The sequence below is a fragment of the Gymnoscopelus braueri genome (assembly GCF_963280865.1).
Source record: "Gymnoscopelus braueri genome assembly, chromosome: 5".
Taxonomy (NCBI): Eukaryota; Metazoa; Chordata; class Actinopteri; order Myctophiformes; family Myctophidae; genus Gymnoscopelus; species Gymnoscopelus braueri.
Window position 1 is genome coordinate 27,345,281 of NC_137606.1, and position 13,505 is coordinate 27,358,785.

The 13,505-nt window shown below is 48.0% G+C and overlaps 1 protein-coding gene across 1 annotated transcript in view; it reads right to left on the minus strand.

The window, feature by feature from the left end:
* The window catches only part of LOC308085845 (roundabout homolog 2), a gene marked incomplete at its 5' end in the record, with an annotated part of 61,254 nt that overhangs the window by 13,957 nt on the left and 33,792 nt on the right, over positions 1-13,505 (minus strand). Inside the window, 6 exons of the mRNA XM_080429156.1 lie at positions 7,796-7,914; positions 8,588-8,804; positions 9,001-9,122; positions 9,654-9,820; positions 11,727-11,895; positions 12,101-12,182. Of these exons, the coding sequence (XP_080285282.1) occupies positions 7,796-7,914; positions 8,588-8,804; positions 9,001-9,122; positions 9,654-9,820; positions 11,727-11,895; positions 12,101-12,182 (876 nt within the window). The remainder of the gene's footprint in view (positions 1-7,795; positions 7,915-8,587; positions 8,805-9,000; positions 9,123-9,653; positions 9,821-11,726; positions 11,896-12,100; positions 12,183-13,505) is intronic.

Genomic DNA, 13,505 nt, shown 5'->3' on the forward strand with positions numbered 1-13,505 from the left:
AGATGCACCGGGACGCTGCGAGGACTGCGCTCTGTTCTCCACGCTGCACCTCGATAGCCGCTTAGCCAGGGTAGCGCCCTGGCTGCGGGAAGCAGCGACGTCTCGTCCCCGGTCGTCCCGGATCCAGCAACACCCCGCATGGACACCGGCCCAGGGAACGTGGGTGGTGGGGCCCACCACGTGCGCTCACAGTCCACAATGGGCCCTCCAGCAGTCCCGGCTGCGAGCGGCGTTAGCCACCGCTCGCAGCACCTCCAGGCTGCTACACAAGCCGTGCTACGCAGCACTGCAGCGGCCGCTAGCACCGTGTCTGGGGGAACCACCCAGGTGCAGCTACCTAGCGGCACTTCCTCCCCCTCTTCCCAGCCGTCTACTCCGCTGCCACAGCAAGCGTACCGGGCCAGCGGTGCGTCGCCAGGAGACAACGAAGGGGCTCCGGCGACGGCAGCATAGGCGAGGGGAGAACGAGGCAGAAGCTCGTGAGTGAGTTAGCCCAGACTAGCTACGTTAGCTGCTTCGATAGGTTAACGTCGCCTTAGTCAGGCAGTGTTTTTGTTGGCTTAACACCCATGCAACAGGTTATTAACAGCGTTGTCCTAGCCTAGCTTGCCTCGCTAGGATAACACCAGCTTGTTAGCCTTCTCACTCTGTGTATCGAGCAAACCTCGGGGGCTTCTGAAGACCTTGGACAGGCTCATCGGGCGCCATTGGGACACATGTTGTTTTTGTCATAAGAATATGTTAAAACGTTCATGCTGTTTACTGTTTCTGTGCCTGCTCTTGTTTCATACTCATGTTCCAAGTACATAAAGCACATTAGCAGACTCTCACCGGTGCACAGACCGGTTCAGCCCCCCCTCCCCCCCGGCCGTGCTGGGGAAGAGGACCGTGGCTTTACAGGCCTCGATGGACAAGATGGACGGCTCCTCGACTGCCAAAAGGCCATGTTTAATGAAAACGAATGTGTGTTTAAAAGTACAATTTTTTTTCTGCCAAATAAATAAATGTGTTACATGTTACAAACGATCTCGTTCTTTCACGTGGCTTGAGAGCAGCGGAGCAGTGGAGTCCCCTACCGCGGGCTTCTCTGCTCCAATGCTCTCTGTATATAAGCCCATAATGTCTGTGATGCCCGAACTCCGGTATCCCAGACATGTAATGTAAATGTATCAACGTTCTCAATTACATAAGCCCACACTGTCTAGAACACCCGAGTCCCGATGTTCTAGACATTGTTGGATAACATCTGTGCATGTTTTTGGATCATATGAAGGTAATACAAAAACCCACATCACCCCTGTCCGCCAGAGGGCGCAAATGCGCCAGTGGAATGGGGTCACGCCGGTTTTTGCCTTCCGTCCCACAGGAAGTGCCCACGCACCACTGTGAACCGGAAGTACTTCGGTCAGACATGACCCCTTGGCCGTACCGCCTCACGTTCGCCGCTGGAGGGCGACAAAGCACCTCCTAGGGAGGACGACTTTGTCGACAAGATGGCGGCGGCCAGAGTAAGTTAGGAAGAGAGTAATGACAGTAGCGTCGATCCCATTGTGAGAATGGAAGGCGGAAGTGCTCTGTCTACGTCAATGAGATAGTTCCAATGTTGGAACTATAGCCCATAGAGGCCCGCTTTGCAGCGAGAGCAAAGCGTGACGTTTTCCCGTGCAAGGGGTCCAGCAGCCAATACTCTGAGGGAGGAGGTCTCCTTCCTCTTGAGCATGGGCGCTATTAAAGAATTACTTCCGATACTTCTGTTTACTATCCCAGTACATCAGCGTTACACTGTATGTGTACAGGGTTTTTCAGTACAGCAGTGACACACTGTGATTGTACTGATCAACTCCCCTGATCCGCAACAACTTGTGGTTGTACTGGTGTGTTTTCCACGTGCTCTTATGCATATAATCTCCTATGTCGGACACGGTGTTGTTCCTCTCATGCGGAGGATAAGGCAACCATGTCTCTGAGAGAGGGGGTTCTCTCTCTCTCCATAGTGAGAATGTTACGAAGAATTTGTCAAGAAACTCGAGGTTACGTTGTAACCCCGGTTTCCTTATAGTTCAGAGTAACATAGTCAGAGAACTATTTATGGATCGGAACCAACTGGTTTTCTATTCGTAATATTTTCTGGTGGAAAAGAAGGGGGGGGGGGGGGTACGACCCATTCTGAATCTGAAGGGTCTCATTAAATACTTGGGTCAAAGAGCGGACCTCTGTCTCCGCCATTTTGGAGGGACAGATGCCCCCTTTTGCCGTAACGCCTCACGGACTACAGACCTCGTTCGCCACTAACGAGCGACAAAGCACTCCCTACGGGGAGGACGACTTTGTCGACGCTCCGTCCGGAGCCTTTGGGCTCAGACGAGAGGGCGACGGCCAAGGTAGGCTTATTTCGGACGGCCCCGTTTGTCAGAGTGACAGCGCCGTTGGTTTCCATGGAAACAGACAGGCTGCGCTGGCGGACAAACCGGATGCTGACGTCAGGCGAGGTCCCCGTGACCGGTCACGTGACCCCGCCGGGTCCTAACGGACCGTTAGTACCTCTACTGCCTCGAGGGTCACCTCAGGGTTAGCACCGCTGGCGGCAGTGGCAGCGTCGCTGGTCCCCATGGCAACGCACACAGGGTTAGCGCTGCTAGCACCAGTAGTAGCGTCTTTGGTCCCCATGGCAACGCACACACAAAAAAACGGTTCCCTTGGAAACGGATTTCAACGTTTCTTGGCTCATGGTGATTTAGCCTTGACTAGCTTGTTAGCTGCTAGGTTTGCATAACCTCCAGTCAGGCTACTGTTGCTTCAATTGGCGGCGAACTGGCCTCACTAACAACAACACATTGCAGTGTTGTTTTTTGGTGCAGCGCATAGCCAGCCCCGCTAAAGCAACACCACGGTGGCCACCTACCACCGCTACCCTTCCACGGTCTCTAACGGCCCCGCATGTGCGGGTCCGCTGGATCACGTGGCGACATCACCGGTCCAGTTGGAAACGTGTGCGTTGTCCGCACTGGGTGACATCAGAGCCCCTACTAACTCGCTTGCTGAGGCAGCTTGTTGGAGAGTTTGCAGTCCGGAACTGTTTACTATCCCGGTACTTCAGTGGTACACTGTGTGTGTAGGGGTTTTTCAGTACATCAGTGACACACTGTGGTTGTACTGGTCAGCTCCCCTGATCAACAACAACACACTGTGGTTGTACTGGTGTGTGACCCTCTTTGCGGACGGTGCGTTAAGGAGATGGGTGGACCAGCATTGTTTTCAATGCTTGTTTCCACGTTCCTTTCTATCCACCACGGTCAGGAGGTGGCGCGGCACACCGACGTGACCGTTTCCCCACTTGACGTCGCGGGGTTTTTCACCGTCACCGTCCGTCGAGCGTCTTGGTCCCGTCTCAGCGGACCACCTTCATAGGGGATCTCGCTGGGCTAGACCAGGCTCACGGCGCGTCTGTCCCGGGCGGGATAGACAGCTTTTCGGCCTATGGTCTTCTCGCGTGAGGCGACAAGTCACATACAGGCTATGCGTGCAGGCGACGGGTCTCATGACTTCGGCCTTACACCTGTTTCGTTTGGACAAGACCCACATGTGACCTTTTTTCCCCGGAGGTGGATGTGGGCTCTTGGAGCCCCGTCCACCTGAGGTTATCGGAAGGTCCGGGTATCCCCACGGTGCGTGGACACGCTTCGATCGTGGTCAGATGCAGCCCTTCTGTCCAAGGGGTCAGAATGGGGGCTGTGGTCTCGCGGAAGGTCATTACCACGGACGCCAGCCTCACAGGAGGGGTGCCGTCCACGAGAGCCGCTCGGCCAGGAGGGTGTGGGGTCCCAGTCTACAGACGGCCCACATCAACTACCTGGAGCTGATGACGGTCTTCTTCTGACGGTCAGACTTTGCAAGGCTCGAGTTTCGAGGTTGTCATGTCCTGGTCAGAACCGACAACACCACGACCGTGTGCTATGCCAAAAGCAGGGAGGCCTGGCCTCTCCAGTGTTGGACAGGCTAGCTGGCGATCTGACGCTGTGGTGCGACACGCGCCTTACGTCAACCAGAGCCTCACAGGTACCGGGCCTCCTGAACAGCAGAGCGACTCTGTTGTCCAGGGGCATTTTTTGGTACGCAGATTGGCCTCTCCTCCGGAGATAACAAGCCAGATCTGGGCCAGGTTGGCCGACTGAACTGCTTTATGCATTCCCGTCACTGGAGTTGGTCCTCTCAACTTGGAGAGGGTCAGACTCCACGGACTGTCAGTGCCACTGGTGGCACTGGCGTGGGGCGCGTGGAGGTTAGGAATAATCCTCTCCTCTACAACGAGCCCTGGGCCCTCCCCCCGATCAGAGATCGGCTACGGCAGGCAGGGGTCGGGATTTTCCACAAGCAACCTCAGGACCTAGACCGGTGGGCTTGGCCCGTGAGGGGGAGACCTTGACTTCTTATGGCCTGCCCCCTGAGGTGGTAGCTACCATCCAGGGGGCGAGGGCCCTTTCCACGAGGTCTGCGTACGACGACAGGTGGAACCTGTTCGTGTCAGGGTGTCTGAGTCAGTCACCGCCGGTTGAGGCCTTCCGGGCCTCGGTACGCAGCATCCTCATGTTCTTGCAGGACAAATTGAACCAAGGTCTGGTTTTCTCGACGGTTAAGGTGTGCCAGGCGGCCATTTCCGCTTGTCACGTGGGTTTCGATGACATGACGGTTGGCCGACATCCGCTGGTGCGTAGTTTTATGAACGGTGCCAGGCGGGCCAGGCCGGTCTCTAGGCCTCTGTTCCCGGCCTGGGACCTGGCGGTGGTGCTGGGGGCGCTTTGCCTCCCACCGTTCGAGCCTTTTCACTCTATGGATCTGGAGATCGTTAGTCTCGAAACGGTTCTTGTGGTTGTTTTCACTACAGCTACACGGGTCAGCGACATACATGCGCTCTCAGTAAGTTCGGAGTGCATGAGGTTCTTGGGAGACGACAGCAGGGTTTGGTTAAGCCCAACATGGCGTTTGTTCCCAAGAACGGAATGGTGACCCAGACACCGGTTGAGCTGATAGTTTTTCATCCGCCTCCTTTCGCTTCTGCAGAGGATAGGCGGCTGCACTGTCTCTGCCCAGTGAGGGCGTTGAAGCTCTACTGCCAGAGAACGGCGGTCGGCCGGTCGTCGTCGCAACTTTTTGTCTCCTTCGGCCCAGATGGTCGGAGGAAGGCAGTGACTAAGGCGACGCTTTCTAGATGGAGTTTGGATGCCATTAGGCTGGCCTACGTCAGTAGTGGCGCTCCAGTTCCAGAAGGACTGAAGGCTCACTCTACTAGAGGCGTGGCTACTTCCTGGGCCCTCTCCAGGGAAATGTCGGTCCAGGAGGTGTGCGCGGCCGCAAACTGGTCGTCTCCATCGACCTTTGCGGCCTTCTACAGCCTGGATGTGGCAGCGGCGTCAGTGGCGCACGCTGTACTGGACATAGCGGCTGTCTCTAGTTAGGGTAGGGGAGGTTAGGCAGGTTTTTTGTGTAACCCGCCTTTTTTCCCTTCTCTACCTTCCTTCTCTTGAGTCCCCTCGGAACCACCGTTGGTAGGTTTCCAGGGGAGGAGGCCCTGTTTCCTTGTTTTCACTTATGGGTCAGACTTGTGTCTGTTCATTAGATGAATAGGCAGACTTGGTCTGTCAGGGTCCTTTTCTTTCAATTATATACCGCACCCCGGCCCGGAGGGCTGGGGCGCCCGTGAGGCCGAAGGTCACGTCCAGGGGGACGGGGCCTTATGGCTAGGGGGCGTGCGGACCTGAGATTCGGTATGGCTATAAGCCCCAGGGGGGTTTATGTATCCCATAGTGAGTATGTTACGGAGAATTAGACAAGAAACTCAGGGTTACGGATGTAACCCCGGTTTCTTTAGAATTCGGAGTAACATACTCACCTAACACCCCTGTTTGTGTGCATCTGCATGCAGAGAGCGTGTTAAAGAGGATGAGCCACGTCACGCAAGAAGTTTTATACCTCTTCCGGTCTACCGGACACGTGACATACCCTTCTCAGCCAATGAATGGCCCGGGAGTTTATGGTATGTAGCTCTGCATCAACGCCAGGGGGCGCTGATATCCCATAGTGAGTATGTTACTCCGAATTCTAAAGAAACCGGGGTTACATCCGTAACCCTGAGATTTTTTTTATCGGCTTCTTGGTAGTGCTATAACAGGCTTATTCACATTTTGGCCAATAACTCTTGTCATACTATCAAAACAATTTCCCCCTGGATTCTTTGGATCATGATGCAACTCTTTTCCACCAAATTAGGAACAAATGGCCTCATGAGACAATGACAATGACCATCAAAGAGGGTTTTGATACACCATATGCTTTAACTGCAATTGCCTTCATAAATTTGCGGGCAGTGCCTATTTCAATGCACAAATTTTAATCACATGTTGAGGGGCCACTAGCGAACCTCAAAAGCCGTTTTCACTTCTGCCTAAAGGGGGTGCCACAAAAATAAACCGCCTGACATACAAACTCTATTTCCCCAGCAGCTTCCTCGTGTCCTGACAACTGCATCCCACGACTGACACAGCCCTGGGTAGGCAACCCGGCCTGGCAGCGATCTGTGCTCCATGGAGCGCAATATTCTAGTTTGTACTGCTGACTAAGAGAGAGGACAGTTTTATTTTGGACGTTTCACTGGAACAACGGATGACAGATGATGGTCAGAGTGGTCTGTTCATATGGTGAAATTATTGAACAGTTGGCCAAACATACAAATGAGCTTGCACACTTCCTCCAAATGCTATTAGAACATCACTACCCGGCTAAATAACTTTAGCTAAGATGTAGGGATTTAGCATGGGTAATGAGCTGGGCATAAATGTTCAGCTGGCAAAAATATATTCCCTCTCAAAAACAAGTGCCTGTCTTGACAGCAGGTATAATGGAGTAGCTAATTATTGATTGTCGTCTTCCGAGTGTAACGAAGCAGTATTGACAGCATTGGACAAGCTGTCCTTGGAATAGATTAAAATGTGCTGTTTGCTTCTCAGAGGATATTTCCTCTGCCCTTACATACTTCCATTTTACTGTCAGCAATAAACACTAGGGAGGTGACCCGATAGCTGAATGGTTGGGCCGCATACCACATGGGCTTTACTGCCTGACGACAGGTCCCTGGTTCGGTTCTGGGCCAGCTCGGCCATTTGCTGCATGTCACTCCCCTGCTCTCTCTCCGTGTTTCCTGTGTCTTTACACTGTATATCTGTCAAATAGAGGCTAAAAAGCCAAAAAAATTACTTAAAATAAAGAAAGGCTGGAGAAGAAGGCAAGTCGTTTTTGTTTGGCTTGTAAATCAGTTATATTTGCCAAGCAATACTGACATAGGTGGTGAAAGGGTAAATCTGCATTTCTATAGTGCCTTCATCCAAAGTGTTATAAAATGTGCGTTACATTCACCCATAAACACACATTCACACACCAACGGTGGAGGCAACCATGCAAGGCACCAGCCAACCCGCTAAGCCGGGAACAGTTGTGGGTTCACGGTTTTGCTCAAGAACACTTTGACATACAGCCGGAACAAGCCGCAGATTGAACCATAGGAACCTGCCAGTTCACCAGACACCTTTACCTCCTGAGCCACTGCCGCCGCCGTGCGACAAAGTAAAGCCTGATTTATACTTAGTTACACCGGTGTCTTGCACTGAAAATAACAGATCTACAAGCTCCCAATGCTGTGACACTTTGTGAGCTTGTAGATTGGCTATTGTCATTTGTGACACTGGCACGCAACTATAAAGTAAAGTATATATCAGGCATAAGAGCGTCCAGACTACAGTCTTACCTTGTACTCTTGGACGACGCCACTCTGAATGTTATGAGGGGGAGGCTCCCAGGATACACTGATGCTGGAGCTGTTGCTGAGCTGTACTACCGACACAGCCTGGGGGGGTGAACTCAGTACTGGACAAACAATGACAGAAAAAAAGATTTTACAGGGGCCAGGATGAGCAACCTGGTGACCAATGATACTGGTGGTCATCAGGTCATCAGATGAATATTCAGAACAGGAATGATAGTAATGTTACACTGTATATAGTACTGTACTACCAGTGGTGTAAAGTACATTCACTCACTTAAGTACTGTACTTAAGTACAATTTGAGGTACTTTTACTTTACTGGAGCATTTCCAATTGTCTATACTTTTACTTACTTACTAGGCAAATATTGTACTTTTACTCCACTACAATTATTTGAAAACTTTAGTTACTAGTTACTTTGCAGATATAAATTATTACATTATAAAACATACATTAACCACTTCAGCCCTATTTTATACATAGGCTATTTGAAAATAGCCGATCTACAAGCTCACAACGCGTTGCATCGCGACGCGTTGTGAGCTTGTAGATCGGCTATTTTCAAACATTTTAGTACTTTTACTTTTGGTACTTTAAGTACATTTTGATACCAATACTTTTGTACTTTTACCGAAGTACATTTTTAATTCCGGACTTTCACGTGTAACGGAGTACTTCTACATTGCAGTATTGATACTTTTACTTAAGTAAAACATTTGAGTACTTTCCCCACCACTGTGTGCTACACACAGGAACTTTACCATGGGGTTCTTACCCTCCTCTGCTGTCCGCAGCAGGACCATAGGACTGTCAAGTCCCTGCAACTCGTTGAAGTAAGGCCGCATCTTAACCTCATATTCTGTATTGCTACGCAGGTCTGTTAGGATGGTACCGAGTTCAGGAGTGGCCTTTACGTCCTGAACCAGCCAGGAACTGCCAACTGTCCGGTACATCAGACGATAGCCCTGAATATACTGAGACTGATGGACCACCTAATGGATGGTAAAACACAAGACCATGCAGAAATATTTACAACTGAAATTTGAGAAAGAATTCCAGCTGTGCCCTTTAATTGTTCTGTTAGTTTCATATCTTGCTTAGAATCATTTTCTGAAGTTCATATTTGAAGAATGGGGTAAGCAATCCTTCAAAAGTGTCATATTTTCACAAGCTGTTCGTTTAACTCACTGTCCAAGAAATCTTGGCACTGGATGGCGAGAGGACCATGGGCTTCTGCAGATAGACAGAAACTGCCCCTAGTTCCCTTTGTACCTGTCTGTGGTCCACACCTTGCTCTGTAGGACTCCCATCTGAAAAATATATAACAAAGAACTGCAAACTAGGCCAAAAAAAGAGCTGCAAATAGGAGCTGTTTAGCATAGAGCTTTTGAATCAATTCCAACAACGCTCAGCATAGTGAGGTGTCATACTGGGGAAGCAATTAGTTTTTACACATGCATTGTAAATGCATTGTGCTGCAGGTTTTTCAAACCATGTTGGCTTATAAGACATCCTGCCTTCAGCTTTGCATACAGTACCTGCAGCAACATTGAAATTACCCTGCAAAAATGTCCATCTCAACAATGGTGTCTTGCATGGAGTCTAAAAATGTTATTTATTTTAACCGAGTTAAAGTATCTGCCTATGTTGTTGACAGAATTTCACTTGCATCAGTACAATTCAGCTGGTTGGCTGGTTCTAAGATTTCCTACCAACAAGTGGCAGCTTCTTAAAATAACTAAACCGTACAATCACACCACGTCAGTTTCTTTGAACATGGGATTTAAGCACTCAACATTAGATTCAATTACTTTTATAAGGTGGATGATTTGCAAACTCACCCTGCGTTCTGACAGGCTCGGAGATTGGGCTGGGGTCACTAAGGCCATAGGAATTGACTGCACGGACAATGAACAGATAAACCGTGTTGGGGAAGAGTCCGATAACGGTGTGCTTCTCCTGCTTTACATGGTCTGCTACGGTCTGCCAGGCGCTGCCCACTGATTGGCTGAAAAACAAGAAAACAAATAACAGTGGTCGTCGCTTAAAGAACGACTTCACTCATTTTTTTCTTCATATAATTGGTCCTCACTAGGGCTGTGGACAGTTCAGAAACCTGTCTACCAGTGACATCATCAATGGGGAATCCAAGCTAATAGAAACGGCAGGCTTTCTATTCCTGGAAAGTTAGCATGCTATAATGGGAGCCATTGTTCTCGTGTTAATACATTTTTGAATGAATCTAGTGAGGAAACCACAGACCAGGGCTAAACACTTGGACACTAATTGCCCGAATGATCCCCTTTAAACATACCTTTAAACATACGTACACACAGATAATGTTGGTGTAATGTCATAGAACCACAAACTTATCTATTATCCATTGTACCTCCCCCTCTAATATATAACTGTTGTCTTCTAGAGAAACAGCTTTGATATCCAGCCAGCACTATTTAAAGACAACACCATAACGAGGAGCAGTGGGAAGTGTTGCATAAGTCCTCCATCCTCCATCTATCCAACTATTCTTTAACCCATCTGTTGTCCTGTAATTGTAAAATAGAAATGACAAAACACAAGGTAACATGAACCATGTCTGTCAAAAGATATTTCCTTGTTTATGCAGCTGAAGGCTGAGAAAAATCATTTAAAACAATAACTGCAGGTAGTGTGTACGGAAATAAATGTGGATTTTATAATGGGAACACCACCGACTCTCTAACTGTTCAGACTGTTCAAATGTGATCCTTATGGTTTCCTGTTATACAGAGGATTTTGGACTGAGTGTACTGCACTGTACTATGTGTGTGCGTGCACACGTGCGTGCGTGCGTGCGTGTGTGTGCGTGCGTGTGTGTGCGTGTGTGTGCGTGTGTGTGTGTGTGTGCGTGTGTGTGTGTGTGTGTGTGTGCGTGTGTGTGCGTGTGTGTGTGTGTGTGTGTGTGGGTGTGGGTGTGGGTGTGGGTGTGTGCGCGTGTGTGTGGCTGCCCATGGCCTATATCCTCACTCTGATTCTATAATGAGTGAATTCTACAACTGGTCTAGTGCGCCCCTCCAGTGCCCGAGGACAAGACAGAGCTGCTGAGCTGACCACTGCAATATCTGTCCTCTCTCCCTCTGTGGTCTAGGGCTTTATTTACCATGCTGTTCCTTGTTTTCTTTGGGTGATATAGTGGCTGCATACTACTGCAGTGACTGTTACATTACTCTGTTTCACTTTGCATCACCTCACAACTCTTGCTCTCCCTCTGGCACTCATGAATCACCTCCAAGATGTAATGATGCTAAGTGAATAATGTACCCTTGCACTAGAAACAAATCTCATAAGATTAGAAAGAATGTATGGACAAAAATAGACATAGCTGAATCATATACAGTACAGTAGCTGAGGCTGGCGTCAAGGATCATACTGCACCACCGTCAACGCATGTCATTGTCTATTTACAGCTTCAACCATAGATCGTACATAGAGATAGACCATTTTCCCGATCATGGCTTGATTCTTGATTTCGCGTTTGTTCAAATGTTCTTCAAAGGCATTCAAATATTACCGCACTTACTCAAGTAATTAATCAATGTTAGAAAAACATAAACACATAAGCCATAAGGACAAGGATTAATCAAGGGACTATTTTTACTTTTCAAATCAATTTGCACTTTCAATGACATTAAAAAGCAACAACGTAACTGACAGAGAATAACCGCAAGACTCTGCAAGTTGATTTTCATACTGTACTGAAATGTATGGAATCCAATGGCTTTCTCAAAAATGAAACAAGCTTTGTAAAATAGTCAGCTATAATACCGTGAATATACCGTGAGTCGTAGGTTAATGGGCTAAACATGCCAGACCGGCGGTATGATGGTTAAGACTACCGCCACACTAGAAATCTTCATTTGTGCTTCTCTAGGTACCTGAAAGCCTCGATAATGTAGGAAGTGACTGCGGCCCCGCCCTCATGGGGATTAGACTGCCAAGTGAGAGTAACTGTGTTCTTGGTCACTTCAGTAACTACAGGTTTCTGAGGAGGCCCTGGAAGCTGGATGGACTCAGACAGCCGAGGCACTGATGACCCTCCACCCTCTGTTACAGAAAGAAAAAGAAAAAACCAAGAAAGATGCCATGACGATGAGGAAAAAACAATGGGTGGAGGACAGTTTTGTGTCGAGGGAAAAAAAACTACCACCATGCATGATAAAGCATAAAAAACAGTTGCAAGATCAGTTTTCTCTTAAATGCGGAGATGTACAGTATAGGAGCGGCAGTGTGTGCAGACTATGCAATATACCTCTGACAGTCAGCATTCCACTCCAGCTCGACTCCCCCGTGGCACTAGACACAATGCAAGTGTACATCCCAGCATCTGTCTCCTGTAAAAACAGCAGTTAGTCCCCAAAAAATGCCATTTTAGATCATCAAATGTTTGACAAAGGTTTCAGAGTTTCTTTAAACTGTAACTTCACACTATGGCAAGTTTCACAAAGCCAATACATGAAGTGATACAATACTCACAACACGTGTCTACTTTAATGCAGTGCAATATTACTTTCTTTTCCTTTTTAGCCACTATAAAGTATTGTTTAATATATTCTTTATTTATCCAAGCTCTGACATTGATGGATTACATTTTTGGGTCTGATACCAATCCTGATTTTGGAGAGTCCTAGACCACGATTACTGATGATTTGACCAATATCATTTCTTTAAATGCAAAATGTTCGCATCAATTTGAAAAACTTGATTTATTAATATTTCTGTATTTGAGAACATTTCACTTATAAGCAAACAAATAAAAAAAATATATTATAAATAACTTTTTAACAGATAATTGTTTTTAGATAAAATATATTAAACTTTAATATATGAAAAGAACACTTACAGGAACACTTCACCCATTTTCAACCTATCTTCATATAATTGGTCCTCACTACTGCTCATTATAAGATGGTAACATTTCTGTCTACTCGCTCTTTGTCTCAGAGGTGAGCTGATGATGTCACTGGTAGGCAGATTTCTGCACTGTCCACACAGCCAACAGAAATGGCAGCTCAGTCACCAATGTTTTTTATTTATTATACTTATACTATTTAAAAATCATGACATGTTGGCTGCATAACTGGTAATCCCAATGTCACCAAAACAGTCAAATAATGGCCAATATATCAGGCAAACGATACATCCGTCGGGCTCAAGCCATTATGAAAAAACACTGACGGTATCCTTGAATATAACTTAGTACTAGAGTACTAACCATGTAAGTACTTTGATAGTACTTGTATACTGTTTCATATTTATCTATTTTTAGCAGAGAAATTCTGTCTGGGTGTCAATCTTCACCTCTCAGTGAATTTCAGTTTCCCATTGCTGCTGGCCTCCGCGAATAGGGACGCACATGCACTCTAAACTTCACATGGCGCTTTTTAGCTGTCAACTATCAGAAGCAGCAGACCTCCGAGGAGCAACGACATCACTTCCATCACCACCGCTTCTAGCCCTGAGGCACTGCACCAAACTCTACCTGCCTCCCTTCTGTTTACACTGTGCTCCATGCATGTCCACAGGCTTGGCTGCCACTAATGGTGTTACTGTAGCTGGCACGGTAAACGTGGCATGGCAGAGAGCCAGTGTGCAGCTGGAATTATCATTGGGCTATGAGATCATCCAGCACAGTATTGACCTCTGGCTGACAGGCT